This window comes from Scardinius erythrophthalmus (assembly GCF_964197995.2).
Source record: "Scardinius erythrophthalmus genome assembly, chromosome: 20".
In the NCBI taxonomy this organism is placed as follows: domain Eukaryota; kingdom Metazoa; phylum Chordata; class Actinopteri; order Cypriniformes; family Leuciscidae; genus Scardinius; species Scardinius erythrophthalmus.
In genome coordinates, this window is record NC_138240.1 from 19,327,598 (window position 1) to 19,347,080 (window position 19,483).

At 37.8% G+C, this 19,483-nt stretch overlaps 1 protein-coding gene across 1 annotated transcript in view; it reads right to left on the reverse strand.

Annotated features, from left to right (window-relative positions):
* lmx1bb (LIM homeobox transcription factor 1, beta b) overlaps nt 1–19,483 on the reverse strand; it is a 68,412-nt gene that overhangs the window by 7,048 nt on the left and 41,881 nt on the right. Inside the window, exons 4-7 of the mRNA XM_081349363.1 lie at nt 3,470–3,702; nt 1,512–1,687; nt 616–693; nt 94–160 (exon numbers count right to left, since the gene is read on the reverse strand). Of these exons, the coding sequence (XP_081205489.1) occupies nt 94–160; nt 616–693; nt 1,512–1,687; nt 3,470–3,702 (554 nt within the window). The remainder of the gene's footprint in view (nt 1–93; nt 161–615; nt 694–1,511; nt 1,688–3,469; nt 3,703–19,483) is intronic.

Below are 19,483 nucleotides of genomic sequence, written 5' to 3' on the forward strand. Positions count from 1 at the left end.
TGCTATTTATGTTTGTTGATTTTCAACAAATCAAGTTAGAGTTGTATTTCGGACCAATCTGGTTGCCTTCGGGTTCATATTAGGACATTTTACCTTGGCCCAGCCTTTGAGAGTTCTGCTGCTCCTGTTGCTGCTGCTGTCTCCGCGCCAACTTCTTCATCTGAAAAAATAACGATAAAAGCACAATCAGAAAACTTTGCGACTCCCCAGACCAACTCTCGGCTATCTAAAGAGAGATGCTCCTTGTTGTTCACCTCTGCTTGAACTACGCCAAGCTTGATCTGGCTGCATTATATTATCCGCAGCCTTTTGAAGATAAAATCAGTGCTCTGAGGTGGGTTTCAGACGCTAACGTAAGAGCAGGATGGATGTGAATACATCTCTCTCGAACTCTTGGGGAGTTTTTTGTGGAATGCGTCGAGAGGTTAAGCTTCAGGCAGATAGCGACTGAGATTTGCTGTCTCGAGCCTCACTCGCTCTTTCCCTTTTGGCAGCGGTTGCGAGGACTTTAGTGCGTTGTTGGAGGATTACTTGCAAATTGTTGTGTTATCTGGTCCTTGGATGTACATTATCAGGTTTGTGCGGGTAATACTGGATGATTAATAAGGTAGTCACCTTGGCTCTTTGGTTCTGGAACCACACTTGAACCACGCGCACGCTCAGGCCTGTCTCCGCAGCCAGCGTCTCTCTTACCTAGATTACACACACACACAAAAAAATCATTTATGTCTTTAGTGAAGAGTCTGCGTATTATACATGGAAACCTATTTCAGAGTGTTTAAAAACATAACTCAGAATTATCTCTCACTATTGAGACTTTATCTCAAACAATGTGACTGTACATCTCACTGCATATCTTGCAATTGCAACTTTTTTGGTTAGTGCAACTTGACCTTACAATTGCAACTTCATATCTAACAATAACATCTTGATATTTCACAATTGCAACATTTTCTTGTTAATTTGACTATTTATTGCAATGTGACTTGACATCTCACAATTGCAACTTCATTTATTACAACTATTTTAAGGTTACAATATATTACAATTGTGACTCTCAATTGCAATTTCATGTCTTAAAATTACTGTTAATTAAAACTCTTAACTGACACTATTTCATGCAATTGCGACTATATTGCAACTGTATGTCTTGTAATTCCAACAAGTGTCTGACAATTGCAATTTTATCTCACATAATTGCGACTTCATATCCCACAACAGAGATTTCATTTCTTGAAATTTTGACTATTTTGACTAACTTTATGTGAGTACATGTTACAGTGTGACCATATATCACAACTAAGACTAAAACATTTTAACTTCATATATTGTTAACAAAACGTTATTTCACGTAATTGTGACTATCACAACTGCAACTTTATATCTCACGATAAGACTATATAACGATAAGATTTCCTATTTTAAACTTAATCTCATAATTTTCTGTTTTATTTTATCTGAGTCAGATATGACTTCCATAGAAAGAGAAAGTGATATCTAGAGGAACTCACCTTCCGGCAGGGTTTGGAAGACACCTCAAACGATGCCTTGAATGCGCGTCTCTGCTGCGTGGTGAGGATGGTACGTGGTCGCTTGGGTCTTCTTGGGTCTTTCCCATCATCTCCCTTCCCAGTGCCTCCTGAGCCCTTTTCCGGCTTGATATCCAGTTCCTCATCTTCGCTTTTCTCTGGAATTGAAATCCATCATTCAGAAGAATTAGTATTTACTTTTAAAACTCTGCAACTTTTTGACAACATACTGATAAATAGATGTTTTTGTTCTTTTCAGTTTTCGGAGATTCAGTCACAGTGCATCCATAATGAAAGGAGACACATGTGGTTTTAATACTTTTGTTATCAATTTATTAGAGCACGAGTGGGCCACATCCACTGTAAGACTGCAACTCTGACTGTGAAGTATGTGAATTTGTCATTGGACTGGACATTGTGTCATTTCAAATTAATAGCGCACAGGTTTGGCTGTATTACACTATATAAATCTTTGATAAGAATCCAACACACAGCGGATACAACTGGTTTTGGGGGAAGGTATGAAAGTGGAGTACTTATGGGAAATGAGGTCTAATATCCAGGGGAAGTGAAACAGATAGCAAAACCACAAATTCAAACAGTGTACATGCTCACAGAACATCGGGCAAAAAAAGTCAAATCAAACTATACAAGCACAATTTAAGCTCACAGATCCAATAAGTTCAATTTGATATCTCGCCTCATATCACAAAATGTACACTGCCTGTTCATATGAACTAATCAAAGTGTCTCAATTAGTCTTAGGTGATCCTCGGGCGGGTTAATCAAGCCTGCCCTGTGTCGTGGTAATCTCTCTCAGTAGGTCCAGCTAATGTGCCATATTCACAAAATGGCTCCTGGCTTTCATACTGTAATTATTATAGTCAAACGGGGGATTGGCTTTATTGTTCAGTGGGTGGAGGTTTCATCCAATAAGCCACATCAGCTTGTGTTTTATTGAATAATAATAGTAATTAAAAAAAAGGTGCCAAACTCCATAACGTGGCCCAGTTCAAAAGATAAAAACCCAAATGGGCACGTTCCCAGCGTGACTCTTTTTCGAGATTAAGGGCTTCTGCAATTTGGCACCAGTGGCTTTTGTGGCATCAGCAGTGAACATCTCTGGCGATTAGGTCTGCAAATGGTTTGGCCTTTTTAAGTAATCAGCGGGAGATACAAACATGATGGGCCGATTTGGTCCTCTCTCGCATCTGTTTCTGATCTCTTTTTTTGTCAGTAGTGTGGTGTGCTGCAAACCAAATGAATTCCTTGCCATTGCACTTCACTTCTTGTGTTCAGGTCAACTTAAAAAAAAATAAAAAATCTAACATTATAAATGAAGAATAGAAAAGAGACAAACGTCATAGAAAGTCAACACAGTCTTGGTGAAGCATCCAGCAAATTTCTCTGCGTTTAAGAGAGTTTGCTGCGTGCTTGAGCACGTTTAAATGAAATCCACATGGGGATGTTAAAAGTGAGGCTTTGTGAGGTGCATCATTACGGTGAAGTGAGGGAAAGGGCATCCGATAAGGAGTGAGGGGATGTTGGTAAGCAGGGCCTGAAATCCCTCTTGTCACTCAGAGATTCAAGCTCATCTTTTTCCAGCAACTTAACTTGCCAACATCTCTGTCAGAACTGCTCTTCCTCCACTTATAGTTGTTTAAAGGGGCCATATTCTACACTTTTTGCACACATTTCCCCCCTTTCTTTTTCTTCTGTAGAACGTTTTTATTGCCCATACAATGAAAGTTAATTGAAATAACAGTCAGCTGTCTTGAACCCCATTGGCTTTCATTGTAAAAACAGTCTTCAGAATATCATCTTCTGTATTTGCAAAAGAAAGAAAGTCTTCGGATGAGAATGGTATCTCCCCTAATAATAATGTTTATGAATACATTGACATCATGGTCTATGGTGTATAGAACAGCCTTTATTTATACCTGAATCTGAGTCATCAGGACTGACGGAGCCGAGCAGGTCTTTCTCCCTCTCATAGTCGCTCTTGCACAGCAGCTGTCCGTCCTTCAGGACAAACTCATCTCCTTTCCGTAGCTGTCGGTCACAAACACAGCAGCAGAAGCAGTTGAGGTGGTACACACACTCCAGCGCCCGCATCACAAACTCTGTGGGGGCGATCTTCTCAAGACACCCATTGCATTTGGTCGCAAATAACCTGAGAAAGTGACAGAGAAAGAGAAAAAAATGATAAAATCTCAAAAAAATAAATAAAATAAATACAAGGTCAAAACTTTGTTCTGAACCTATCGATCAAACATTTGGGGTCGGTAAGATTTTTAAAATGCTTTCGAAAGAAGTCTCTTATGCTCATCAAAGCTGCATTTATTTGATAAAAAACACAGTAAAACTGTACTACTTCAAATAACTGTTTGCTATTTAAAAATTATAAAATGTAACCAATTCTTGTGATGGCAAAGCTGAATTTTGAGCAGTTATTACTCCAGTCTTCAGTGTCACACTGTCAGAAATCATGCTAATATGCTGATTCGGTGAAGAAACATGTCCTATTATTATGATCAATGTTGAAAACAAAATATTTTTGTAGAAAGTAGGATACACTTATTCCCCCCAAATTCTTTGATGACAACATTTATTTGAATTTAAATTATAGATAAATTACAATAAGGTTTCATCTGTTAACATTAGTTAACTTCATTAGTTAATGTTAATCTCAGCATTTACTAATACATGCATCTGTTAACACTGCATGAACATGAACATTTTATTAACTAACATTAACAAAGATTAATATATGGTGGAGGAATATATTGTTCATAGTTAGTTCATGTAAACTAATGTATTAACTAATGTTAATAAAATGATACCTTATTGTAAAGTGTTACCAAAATAGAACTTCATAAATGTCTTAATTGTCAATTTTGATCTATTTAGTTACACTTTATTGTGGCATTGTTACAATGTAATTATATATTCAAGTAATGAGTAATAATAATTAACAACATGTACTTACAGTACTATAGAGGTAGGATTAGGATTTGGTTGAGGGTTAGTTGCATGTAATTATGCATAATCTACAGATATTGCAATGGTAAGTACATGTAACATATGTAACAAGGACACTGTAAAGTATTTTTTAAATCAATTTTTTTTCTCACTGACAACTTTTGGGAGTAATACCTGTACATGTAGCAAACAAACAAATAAATATATATTTAGACTACTTTTATGGTGAAAAAATAACCACATACAGGTTTGAAACGACATGACGTGACGCGAGTAAATAACGACTTCTAACATAAGAGTAAAGAGTCAGAAGGCATCACAGCACTGTGAATGTCTTTACATATGCTTGTCCATCATAGTTTGGTGATTAAGGGGGCAGGGGGCATGAGGCTGAGCCCCTGAGCGATCTGCTTTGACACTGGCTCATCTGTTAATGCAGCCTGCATAACCCCTCAACGCTTCAGCAGAACCCAATGGGAGGAAATACGGGATCACCTCTCGACCCAACGCACCAGCAAACCTCAATCAGCGGCGTGGGCCCTCAGCTCCACTGGCTTTACCCCACTCACTGCAGTGATTAGACAGGCTCCACCGCCACTCACACAATGATGCTGAATCGGGAAGTTATTTCTTAGAGAACATGGCTTAAAAAGTGTTTGCATTTTATTTCACGAGATATCGGCTAGTAATCAAACGACAACCCTATTGATCTGAGAAAAAAATACAATAATAAAATTGTATGCAAATTTTCACTGTATCATTGTGAACCTGCATCTTCATCTCCTGTCAGATATACTCTAAAATCATACGCCGTGCCACAATACATGTCTGTTTACATAACAGACCACGGCCGCCCCCGCAGCCTTCATTTCCTCCTAAGGGTGTCGATAAAATCATTTTGCTTTCATTACAGGCAGAGATATTGCCATCTCGCTCTCATCTTCTGAGGTTCAGCGGGAGCCCACCTCTACAGGAAGCGGGTGTGTGTGACAGTGTCCAGCCCATAAAAGCTGATTTATTAGCCTTGGTTCTTTTGTTTGATCTGGCTGGTAGGACAGCTGCCCCGGCGCTTGTGCGTATCTCTGCGTTTCATCTGTGGCATTGTTCATCGGGGAGGGAGAGAGAGGGAGAATGCCCATCATCATATTCTGTTGATGGTGGACAGGGTTGGTTGACAGTGATGAATATGTGTTAATATGAGTCTAGATGAATATGTGTAAATATGGTGGGTTTTGTGATGGTAATTTCATTGTGAGATGGTGATGGGGGACTGATAATGACAGCCCGCTGGACACACGACCAGCTGCATCGCTGTTTGTTGGAGTTTGTATAGCTGGGTACTTTTTTTTTTCGCGACTGTTGTTGTGCATGTCAGAGTTTCTACGGGCGTCCTTTGAGCTGTCACGAGAATAAACTGACGTAGCATATAGTGGAAATGCCTTGTCATTTATGGAGCTGCATCATTATTAATGCAGGAAAAAAAACTGGCAAATGCTCATTGGTGGATACTGTAGGTATTATGAACTTATGCTTTATGATTAAACTTGTATTTTAGAGATATGGGAATTTTCAAATTGGTGTCCACTAGATTTCAATGAAAACATATAAAAAAAAAAACATCCCACTTAAATCCAACAGATGTATTTACACGACAGATTTAGATACTATACATACTGTCATTAACTTAAGTTACTATTTTCCAGATTTTGGAAATTACATTACAATGTAAATGTGTATAATTTTTCCCACCATAAATGGGTCTTTATACATCAACATACAGCTGCCATGAGATTTTAGCTTCCTCACTGGGGGGGTCATCATATTAAGGGTTTTTTGGTGTCAAAAAGTTTAACAACCTCTTTTTTTTTTTTTTGGAGTATAACAATATGGAGCAGGCTGTACATAAGCTTATAATCTTTTATTTATTGTTGGACAATAAGAAGATTAGAAGATTTTGATTTGCCAGAGGAAAACTATTAATCCTAACTAAACTGTTGGCATGTCGACAATTCTCTTGTGCTCATGGGATATTCGTCTACCTGGCTCCGTTTCTCCAATCTGAGCGAAGGAAGCAAATGAATATTTCTAAGGAATACACCTTCATCATTGTGTGTGTGTGTTTAAACACAGCCTGATCTGTTGTGGTTACTCCCTATTGTTAAAGCAATTATGTCCATACAGATTTCATTAATCACATGAAAATACATATATTTTTTTTCCGCAACAAATCAAGTATTGAGCAAGTACTGAAGATTAGCATGGTTGTCATTTTTGGCATGAAGACCACAGCACTATGATATGATCTTTTGAAACATCTGTAAAGAACATTAAACAAAGATGAGTGGGTAACAATAACAAGATGATCTTGCATATTCCATCATATTTATGGAATCTCTGCTATCTAAACACATCCAAACACACACAACTTTCATATTAACCGATGGCTGACACAGTATTTTGACTAGATTAACCAGTTACATGCCAGATCTGTCAAACAAGTCAAACAGAATAATGGATCTGTCATGACTCAGTCCCAATCAAATGTTTATTCAACAATGGGAATCCGTGTCAAAGATTCCAGGGCGATAAAGGCCGGAAAGCACAGGAAATGAACCCTATTGAGCAGTGGTGACACTTTCTAGTTTCGCCCGCTCACCTCGACGCCGCCCCGCTCTCAGGATCCTTCTCATCCAAATGAAAACATTCCCTTTCATCCGCCTCTTTTCTTCTCACCTCCTTTTCCCCCACCCGTCCTAATCTTGTAAGCCATTATTTTTCTATTTCCCCTCTCTGTCACTTTGCATTATTTTTGCTGCTGTAATTCCCATTTGTTCCTTCTGGAATCTTCCTGTCCTGGCTTTGTCCCGGCATCTAATCCGGACTTTTTGGCTGTCGTCAGCCCCCCTGACCCGTTCCCCATTCTCAGCGGGACCTCTGATGGAATAGCCATGCATGACGCCCCTGCTATAGCAACCACACCTCCGCAGGAAGGCGACGGCTAACTTTTCGGATGGGCAGAGAAAGCCTTTCACAAGCTGGCAGCAGAAGTAAATCCTTCTTGGAGGAACAAGGGGAATTAGCAGGGAGCAGTGGAGTAGGGATTTAACCCTACCCCTTTTTTTTCCTTTTGAAAGGCACAGTCACTTCAACTCCCACTGATCGCCACAATCAAACAGGGCAGAGGAGGGGGTAAAAGAAAAAGAGAGAGAGGGGGTGAAAGAGAGCAGCCCAGTGAATGACACAAGCACTGGATTGTGGAGGAGCCCCTAATCCCACTTTAATACCTTTCCAAGTTCAGCGCCGAAAGAATGCGCTTTAAAACAACACCGCAGTGTGAGCAGGCGAAGGCCAACCAGGTTGGGGGGTGGAGGGGTTTGCTTCCAATCCCCCGTAACATTACCTGATTAGCCTGGGCGAGCAACGGAGTATGGCTGCGGAGGGGAACACCAGACCGGACAGATAGGACGGACATACTAGGATGCTACGCGTCCTCTGGAGGGGATTTCTGTCCTGTGGTCTGAGATGAAAGCACAAGAGAGGCTAGAGTGTCGAATACGCAGTTGAGACACATCTGGGCCTTTTTAAACGATCTGCCTCTACAAACTCAATAAGGAAAAGTACTACCATCGGACACAAAACACAAGATTGTGTTTGTCTGTAGGGCTACCGATCTCCTCTTTCCTACTCTTGGTCTTGAGGAGCAAAACGATTCTGAAAATTCATTTACATTATGTATTAGCAGACACTACTGCTCAGTTCCAAAACTGAATTAGCTGCTTATTAAGACTGTTAAGATGCTTTCTAAAATACCTCAATAATAATAATTTTGTATTGCACCTTCTAACAAATCAATTTGAAATCAATCGGGAATCGAGTCACCAGTGCAGAGCGCTAGTTGCTGCCTATGCAGAGCAAATCAGTTTTCATTCTATAGGAAAGCATGTTAAGCAATAGACAGCAAGGCGGCTGACTAGGTTGATAAACAAAGCTTATTGTGGATACTATGATGAGAGTGAATGTGTGTATGATGAATCATTAAGGTGAAATTACAGTGCCAAGACTATGTCAAGTCTATTGAGTTATTAATTCAAATTACAATGAAAAAAGACTCAGACTAAACAGGATTGGGGAGGGGGAAAGTCCTTTAGACACCCAATTTGTTTGTCTTGAGGATGTCCGCTCCCCACCAAACACCTGAGCGCACAGATTAGCAGATAAGACCCTCACATTTGGATCAACAGGCACAATTCATGCAGCGCGGTGCTAATATTGATTCAGACCCTCCCAGACCAAGACCCCACAAGTCAAATCAGAGATAATCCACACAGATGACTTTGGGAAAGATCATTATGTGCTTCCAGACTCTCATACTTCAGTGTAGTCGCTGGTTGATCATGGATTAAGACTGCATGTTCAGCTAGAAGAAATGTCCACCATTGGAATCTCAGTGCAACAGGTGCTCTATCACCAGAAGTCACAATGAAGTAAACTAAATTTATATATACAGTCAAACCAAAATTGATTCAGACACCTTCAACATTTCTCACATTATCACAGTTTATTCGCTATAGTTTAGATAATGGTAAAAAATATGACAAGAACTCAGTTGATATTTCACTGGTTTTGGCCATCCTTCTGTTAGACTGTCTCACAAATGAATTAGGTTGAATAGCTGTAAGTTGTCAGCTGTTAAATTTAAGTACACAATTAAATAATACCAATTTAGATCAACCAATTACCAAGCAATGCTTAAAGGAGAACTCCGGTCAATTTCAACATTGAGCTAATTTTTTTGTACATTTGGAGTGCTGTCAATACAGAGAACAACGACAAAAATCGGTGTTGCCTACACCGAGTTATTCTATTTTTAAAATTTGCACCCTGTTGACTTCAATGGGGCAAGTAGTAAGCCTGCTTTTTAGCCTCTTAACATCCTTGATGTGTCATTACAAGTGCACAGAAAATGTGAGTGATTCCTTCCGAGTGAACACGGGTGAATCTGACTGCAGTAGATGTTAGAGATATTAATAAAAATGAAGTTAATTCAGCCAGCGCTCATACCTCTGTTTACATCCTGTTTTCGGTGGAAGGCCATAGTAATCGATTGTCGAGTTCACGCGCATAGGTTTAGTATCTATGATCACGCGCGTGAACTCGACAATCGATTACTATGGCCTTCCACCGAAAACAGGATGTAAACAGAGGTATGAGCGCTGGCTGAATTAACTTCATTTTTATTAATATTTCTAACATTGACCGAAGTTCTCCTTTAATTTTGTTCAGTCTGTGGTGTAAAAAGGTCGCATTAGCAATTAAAGAGTAAACACTTAAGCAAAACATGGTCAGGTCAAAGTGGTTCGAATCTGGCTTGCGTTAAGTGCCGACCTCATTCCCCCGTTAAAGGCAAAGTACCCCCAAAATACTGCATACTGATCTTTACATTCCCTGTTTTCTGGCATGACATTTTCCCTGCAGGCTTTTTGCGTCTTGCACGGACAGAGCGTTTGACAGCTCATCAGAGGAAGAAATTTCTGTGAGAAGTAAAAAAACGAAACAGGCCCAGAGTCTAGACCCTCATCTTCCAATTCCTCACAGAGCGGTTGCCGTCGGAGTACGCATATTCTCTTTGAACAGCTTATGAGCAACTTAAAGTGTGACAACATCTCAAAGCTTTCACCACATGTTGCCAATGATTTCCCGACCACTAAAGACCTTTCCCTCATTGCCTCTAACTCGCTGATAAGGATCACATACCCAGAGGAGATTAAAGATGAGTCTAGAGAAGGGAGAGAGGTGTGGGGGAGTGTGCGGCTCGATAATCGACGTACATTTAGCAACACATGCTCTCATCCCCACCTATCCTCTTGTCGGTACTGAACATTCAGGGAACGAGGAAAAAAGAAGAAGCCTGTAACGATTTCGGAAAGGATTCTTATATCACCACATTTCCATCAAAGGCTCTGTCTAACAGCTGTAAACAATCACTTTGAAGACAGTGAGTCCCCCCCAGGCTTCTTCAACCGAGCCCCCCCAGGCCTGCGATGTGTTCTGGTCGTGTCAATCATGAAGACACAAACGCTGAGGTGTTTGAGAAGGGGGCCGGTTGAAGGAGACTTGTCAGACTCTGCGTCAGGGAGCTACCTGGTTACAGGCAATATGGCTTACATGAGATTAAAAAAAAAAAATTTATGTGACATAGATCCCAGGCTATTTTGTCTCCTGGATACCAACACAGAAAGAGAGAGACAAAGAAAAAGAGTAAAAGAGAGCAATTTAGGGCAGCTTCACAGTTACAGATTCAATTTGAAAGACGTGTGAAGTGGTACAATCATTTTTGGATGATAAAAATCCTTTGGGAAAGATTATTCTCATACTGTATCTTGTATTTTAAAAAAATCAAGAATTAGATATAGGTGAAGCAATGTTGTGTAACATTTTATAGACTGTTTTTGTGTCTCATTCTGCTATTTACAAAAAAACTATCAATCTATCTATCTATCTATCTATCTATCTATCTATCTATCTATCTATCTATCTATCTATCTATCTATCTATCTATCTATCTATCTATCTATCTATCTATCTATCTATCTATCTATCTATCTATCTATCTATACATCCACCTACACCATCTATCTATCTATCTATCTATCTATCTATCTATCTATCTATCTATCTATCTATCTATCTATCTATCTATCTATCTATCTATCTATCTATCTATCTATCTATCTATCTATCTATCTATCTATCTATCTATCTATCTATCTATCTATCTATCGTTCTATCTATCTATCGTTCTATCGTTCTATCGTTCGTTCTATCGTTCTATCTATCATTCTATCTATACATCCACCTACACCATCTATCTATCTATCTATCTATCTATCTATCTATCTATCTATCTATCTATCTATCTATCTATCTATCTATCTATCTATCTATCTATCTATCTATCTATCTATCTATCTATCTATCTATCTATCTATCTATCTATCTATCGTTCTATCGTTCTATCGTTCTATCGTTCGTTCTATCTATCATTCTATCTATACATCCACCTACACCATCTATCTATCTATCTATCTATCTATCTATCTATCTATCTATCTATCTATCTATCTATCTATCTATCTATCTATCTATCTATCTATCTATCTATCTATCTATCCATCCATCCATCCATCCATCCATCCATCCATCCATCCATCCACCTACACCATCTATCTATCTATCTATCTATCTATCTATCTATCTATCTATCTATCTATCTATCTATCTATCTATCTATCTATCTATCTATCTATCTATCTATCTATCATCTATCTATCTATCTATCTATCTATCTATCTATCTATCTATCTATCTATCTATCTATCTATCTATCTATCTATCTATCTATCTATCTATCTATCTATCTATCTATCTATCTATCTATCTATCTATCTATCTATCTATCTATCTGGATATACTGCACATTTTTGCATTTTATAATCTAAAAGACCACCAAATTAAAATACATTTATATTACTTAAGTAAATATGAGCACAAAAAAATGCAGCATGTGAAACTGAGTACAACTCCAAGCCAAAACCATGACTTTGTTGTGAACGACCAACATAGATAAAGTTTCTACTGGTTTAGAGTGCCATAAAATCATTGCTCTTTAATATTCTTTAAGAATAACTGCAACACTTTTACCAATTCGGGGGGAGAGATTAAATGCAATTGATCATAATTCAAGTCCTTAAACTTTAAACACAGACTAAAAAATGCTGTTTCATTAGACAAATACCATAATCATTAAAGTAAAACTTCTCTTTAATAATCCATGAGGAAATGGGCCTCTATTACTGCTTAGTATCAGCGTTTCTTTTCAGCGTGGAGAGATTACAGTGTGAACTAATGAAGGCAAATAAAGAGTGTCTTCTCGATACTCCCCTGGGCAAGCTCAAGTCAACGCTAAGAGCTGCTTAATCACCTCCCTCTCTATACTAAATTAGCATAGTAATGGGCTTTAAATTGAGGCTTTTTGTTTTTTAATTAAACTCCCAGCAGGTAAAAGTAAAACACATTAGACAAGAATCTGCACCTTCATTACTGGCCCAGAGGTGTTTTCCTCCATCAAACAATCTTTGGGTTCTTCCTGTCTCTCTTGAAGAACACTGTGGGAAGATCTCAGAAGACACGTTTCATCTCTCATTTTGTCCCCTGTACGTTTAAAATATCTATCAAATTAGAAGCAAACCGTTTTTGAAGCTTGTGGGGTGTTGATGATATGCCTTGTGGCTAACAAATGGCTCGTAAGCCGCTGTATGAGTCACCATATCGGCAAAGAACGTTCTGTGATCATCTACCTCGTCGTGATGGATAAGCGGATTTGTCTAGACAAGTTCTCCTTTGGTCTATGACACCATTGTCTTATGCATCTAAGAATGCTGGGAGGTTTTTAGCACAGGTAGGTGGCTGGCTGGCTGCAGGGATTGTTATTCATATTTGTTTTGCAACAGCTGATTTATTGCTCCTCAGAATTCAACACCTGAATTGCTATATGCGGTACAAAGGAGCTCACATGAATTCCCACAATCATGAATCTGCCATTTAAGACTATTGAAACGATCAATGAGGTTCACAACACATACTACAACTAATCACTGCAATCAATGTGAAAAAGAATAAATATCGATGTCGCTTTAAGCATGCCAAAATCAGCTTTACGGCTATCAGCATTATCATCATGCGCATTACACTGGAAACTCTCATATATAACATATTTCATGACCAATCTGTGTTTTTGAGTGTGCTTTAGATCTAAAAACCTATGTGATGTTTGAGGACTTCAATGAAATTACTGCCTCAGGGTTCTGTCCTATTCCTTTGGAAAGTGATTATGAGACATGTTAAATTTTCTCTTTCTGTTCACAGAAACACATGTTTCGAGCGGCTCCTGTTATACATCTGACAGGATAATATTCCACGCATGGCTGAAACTCCTTTATTGATCTGACAAACTGAGCGGTATCACACAACGCGAGGAGATATATTCAAATATACGGCGCATTTTCTACCTGGTTGGGCGGTTAAATTATTCTCAGGCGCGATCATCAAAAATGTCCATGAGTAATGTTATGCTTTCTGCTCCGATGAACTGAAAGACGAAGAAACTTGAGGGGTCATTCGCGAAGGTGGGAGGCACGGCTGAGGGAGAGTATCAGTGTCCAAACATGTCTACACGCTTACCTCAATGCCTCTCAGCGAAACATGGGGCCAAGTGCAACATTCACAGACTGAGGTAACACAACTCAAGCTGTCTTAACATATTTTTGTCAGAAAAGTCCATTTATTACTCCATCTATAAATTCCTGTAGTTCCTGTATAAGTTCCCATAAATAGCTATGTTTCAAGACCTAGAGAGCCACCTTGTTGCCTATATAGGCAACTGCCTTCTAAGGTGGCATCAGACACATAATGGAACACCACAAATGACTGATATATTAAAGTTTTTTCCTCTAAGCTTGTCACAAATATTATATTATAATATTTGCTTTTTCAGCATTTTTCAGCTTTTGGACGCAGCCAACATGCAAATGCCGCCTATACTTTCTGGAACAGCTTTTACTTTTATCATGCTTTAAATGCTGTCTATGTAGGCAGCATACTAGGTTTCAAGTGGCACACTATTCAAAGAAAAAATAAATCTGACCACATAGTTTAGTATTTGCATGATAACGTGTGGTACAAAAGTTTCGGGTCGGTAAGAGTTTTGAATATTGTATCCCTATGCTCACCAAGGCTGCAATTATTCGATAAAAAATACAGTAAAACTGTAATATTGTTAAATGTAATTTATTCCTGTGATGGCAAAGCTGAATTTTCAGCATCATTACTCCAGTCTTCAGTGTCACATGATCCTTCAGAAATCATTATAATATGCTGATTTGGTGCTTAGAAAATATTTCTTCTTATTATCAATATTGAACATTTTTCAGGATTATTTGATGAATAGAAAGTTCAAAAGAACAGCATTTATTTGAAATACTCTTTTGTAACTTTAAAAATGTCTTTACTGTCACTTTTAATATGGAAGATTGTTTCCACCATGGAATAAAAAAAATGAATTGAGTTTTTCTTTTATCTGACAGTTCTGACTTTATATGTCAAAATTTTGACTTTTTTATTGCTGTTCCAATTTATATTTTCACAACTCAAACCACAAAAGTCAGAATTATAATAATTATAAATTATAAATGATTTTAAACGATAATTATAAACAAGTTAACGGAATTGTGAGATATAATTTCAGAATTGTGAGATATGCAATTGCAATTGAGAGGGAAAAGTATGAATTGTGAGACAAACAGTCGCAAGTACCCTTTTAACCTATTTATTTCATGGCAGAAACAAGCTTCCAAACATTTCATGTGTTCTTGCTAAATAAAGTATTCATTGGAAAAATCAGAGAGAAGGATGAGTGTGGAAAGATGGCCACACTGATATGAAAAGGATATGTGAGCGTTGGAGGTTGAGTACACAGCTAAGCCTGGGCATCAGGCAGACAGGTACACAGTGTGTGTTTGGACAGCTGTAGATCTCAAGTGAGCATGCTCAATGCAGAACCACATCTCCTGTGTACAAACAGACAGTGCTGCTTCTCACAAAACATGAAAGAAAAGAGGGATTGAGTGGGCGTGAGCACGAGGAAACTTATGCAAGAACTGACCTGAGTCAGATTTACAATAAGTCAAATAGTCAAAAGAGTTTTGAGACTTTCTGATTACAATATTAGATGATCAAACAGCATTCATATCCTTTCTAGAAAGTAAAGAAAGATTAAAGAAGCCTAAGGTTGTTAACCGGTCTATTTTGATGGTTTTAGAGGGACACTAGCCTGGTTATTGGTCTTAAAGGGATAGTTGACCCAAAAATGAAAATTAGCCCAAGATTTACTCACCCCCAAGTCATCCTAGGTGTATATGACATTCTTCTTTCAGACAAATACAATTGGAGTTATATTAAAAAAAGTCCTGGCTCTTCCAAGCTTTATAATGGCAGTGAATGGGCGTTTCTGATCTATCCATCATAAAAGTAATCCATACGGCTCCAGGGGGTTAACAAAGGCCTTCTGAAGCGAAGGGATGCGTTTGTATAAGAAAAATATATTTAAAACTTTATAAAGTAAATTAACTAGCTTATGGCCAAACGAACATACCATTTAAGTCTAAAGCGCAACTTATGCGAGTAATGCGACGTACTGCTGATATTTACGGTACGCCTTGACGTACTACGCTACTTCCGACGTCACTAGTTGCGTAAGTTGCGTTTTAGGCGTAAGTAGACTGCGTATGGCCGTTTGACCGGAAGCTAGAATTTTACTTAGTAACGTGATAAATATAAATATTTTTCTTACACAAACTCATCGCTTCACTTCAGAAGGCCTTTATTAACCCCCGGAGCAGTGTGGATCACTTTTATGATGGATTGATGCACTTTTATGAATTTCAATATAGAAACAGCCATTCACTGCCATTATAAAGCTTGGAAGAGCCAGGACATTAACTCCGATTGTATTTGTCTGAAAGAAGAATGTCATATACACCTAGGATAACTTGAGGGTGAGTAAATCATGAGCTAATTTTCATTTGTGGGTGAACTATCCCTTTAAATGGTATAAGCTGGTCTCTTAACCCAATAGAGCTGATGTTTAGCTAATTTAACTGGCTGGATTCTCAGCCTGGACATCTAAAAATGTGCTCCAGTAAAAACCATCAATACAGACCATCCTAATGAGCTTGGCTAGGCTGGGAGACCATCCTAAACAACTTATGACCAGATTTTAAGAGGTCTCTTTCAGCATGGAAAAGAAGAGATTCATAGATATAAAGATCAGTGAATTTCCCCCCTTTTAGCATCTCCCAGACCCTTTGTCATTGTGCTACAGCGTGTTCCCTTGTAAAGGAGGCAGAAGGGCGTGAGTTACGGGCAGAGCTCTGCAGACTGCTCTGCTTCTCATCACAGTGTTCTGCTCTGTAACTCTAGCCTGCAGTAATGCTCATCTCCTCTCTGGCCCCGTTGGAGACCTGACATCTTTACAGCACATGCACTGCAAATGAGAGAGCATCTGAAAGAGAGAGAAAGGGGGGAAGCGAGGACTCTTGATTCAACTCTATATTTGAAAAAGTATACGGGTAAAAAAAAGCACTCAATGAGGGGAAAAAATGGAAGGAACAAAAGAAAAATGACAGAGGAAAGAGATTTTGTAAAGCAAACAGACAAAGAACTCCCTGTAAAGTTTTCTGTACCTATTTAATAATGCTAATAACTCAGTGGTTCACCCTTCCAAGCCACTTTAAATGAGGTCTAACAGGCCTTCTTGCTGTGCAGGCCACTGCAGACAACCTGCTTATAGTGGGACTAATAACTCTCAGATGGAATAACGTATGCTATGAGCCATAACTTCCTATAGATAGCCTATAATGAAAGGGATATTGGTCAGACCAAATCCTCAGCATTAGCGCCAGTCCCTGGTGGATGCCTTTAGATGAGGAGCATGGACAATGATTGACCACCATTTAATTATGACACTTACAGACTGGACATATGGGGAAATATTATTTAAAAAAATATTAATAATAATATTATTAAATATTATATAATCAAAAGTCAAATTGCAACATATATATACTACATATTCCAATTTGACATTTGATTATATAATCAAAAGTATAATCTTTAGTATATTATTTGATTGACTTTTGATTATATAATATTTAATATTAATATACATTATATAATACATTATATTATATATATATATATATATGAAGAGTTCAGATGCAAAAGCCTCTAAGTGCCATCTGAAATTTTCTTCTAAAATTCTAGAATGGTCATTTTTATCAAGCTCAGTTATTTAAGTTCAGTAATTTCACTTAAATGACAATTAATAGGTTATTTTCATTGTCATTTAAGTGAAATTGCTGAACTTAAATATACAAGCTTGATCAAAATGATCAATCTAGAAGAAAATTTCAGATGGCACTTAGAGGCTTTTGCATCTGAACTCTTCATATATACATATATATATTATTATTATTATTATTATTATTATTTTTAATGTTTTTGAAAAAGTTTTATGCTCACCGAGCCTGCGTTTATTTGATCAAAAATACAGAAAAATCAGTAATACCATGAAATAGTATTATAATTTAAAATAATGTTTTTCAATTGTAACATACTTTAAAATATCATTTATTTCTGTAACGCAAATCTGAATTTTCACAAGCCATTACTCCTATCTTCAGTGCCACATGATCCTTCAAAAATCCTAAAATTACTTTTATTCAGCAAGGATGTGTTAAATTGATAAAAAGGGATCAATGTGGCAATGTCACTATATATATATTACTATATATATATATATATTTTTTTTTTATATATATATATATATATATATATATATATATATATGTCCTATATATGATTTTATATATGTCCATCTAATATTATTTACTATTATATTTTTAGTTAACTTAAACTACATTAAATTCAATTAAATATATGAATAATATATAAATAAATATATTATACATAAACATACATTTAAATACCTCCAACATCTAACAAAAATTAATTCTGACATTCATATGTCTTATAAAAATGTATCATGAGGTATATCAAAGTACCACTTTATATCACCAATGATATGGTGCACAGCTCTGAAATACTGATCTAGCATACTGTTCCCATCCGTTCCAGAGACGCACTTGAGAAAGAAAACAAAGAGCGGAATTCTTCAGCGCTGAAGTGGTTAAAAAGCAACATTTGGAGTAGAGGGCTTCATAATTACTATTGACCCTGGAGGGCCTTCTTCTGAGAAATAAAACAAACAGTAATATAAGGTGTTCTGAAGCGAGGGCTCTGCAAATATGCAAAGGCAGGATTCGGTGGAGAACGTCACACGTTGGCTCCTTTTCAGGGCAGCCTAATCTGTGGGCCTACACAATATTAAGATGGCTTTGGAGCCACTTGTGACCCAGCTGTTCACTAATGAAAAATTCCTTAGCTCCATACAGAGGCTGGAGAAGCTTGTCTGCTAACTCACCCCAACCCCCTACTCTTCCATGGAGAACCATGCCCTGTCCATCTTGAGGAGTTTACCCGGAATGAATAAATAGTGGATTACCAAAAGCAGAGTCTGGAAAGATGCTTGTGCGCGTATGTGTGTCCTCCCCTCCCCTCCCTTCTCTCCGACCCCCTAACTCCCAAAAAAGTGAAAAAGAAGGAGTGTTTACCTTGGTTTTAATTAGCAGGAATGACCCTGTCATTATTTGGATGCTAGCACGCTGAGGTGGGGGGTCTGTTTACGTGACAGAGACTTAGTTTAAGCTGGAAATCAAGAGAATGCGTGGTGACAAGGGCTTAGTCGACGTGGAGATGAACCCGGACTCGTTTGTTTGCACTGTCACTTATTTCTTTATTCCTATAGATTTCTTCTCCTGTTTCAAATGGGGGAAATTCTCCACACCCACTAAGTCAACTGTGACTGTGAAAAAGAATATCACTGTTTATTTCTTTATTATGCCCACTTTTTAATTAAAAACACTTTCAGTTGGTAAACTGGTCACACTGATTGGAATATTATCCACTGTTTTAATAAAGACATAGTTCACCGAAAAACAAAACAAAAAACTTTCTCTTCATGTTCCCACCTTCAAATCATTTGAAACCTGTATGACATTCATTCATAAAAAAAGACGTTTCAAGAAAGTTGACTGTTTTTGTCAAGTCAAAGGTTGTTGTTTTTCGACCCTATTGACTATCATTGTATGGACAAAAACACTTTATTTCTCAAAATGTACAGAAAGAAGAAAGAAAGTCACACAGGTTTGGAAGCACATGACAGTAAGTAAATTACAACAGAATTTTCATTTTTGGGTGAAACACTGAAATCAAGCTTCACACGGTTCCTTCTGTGA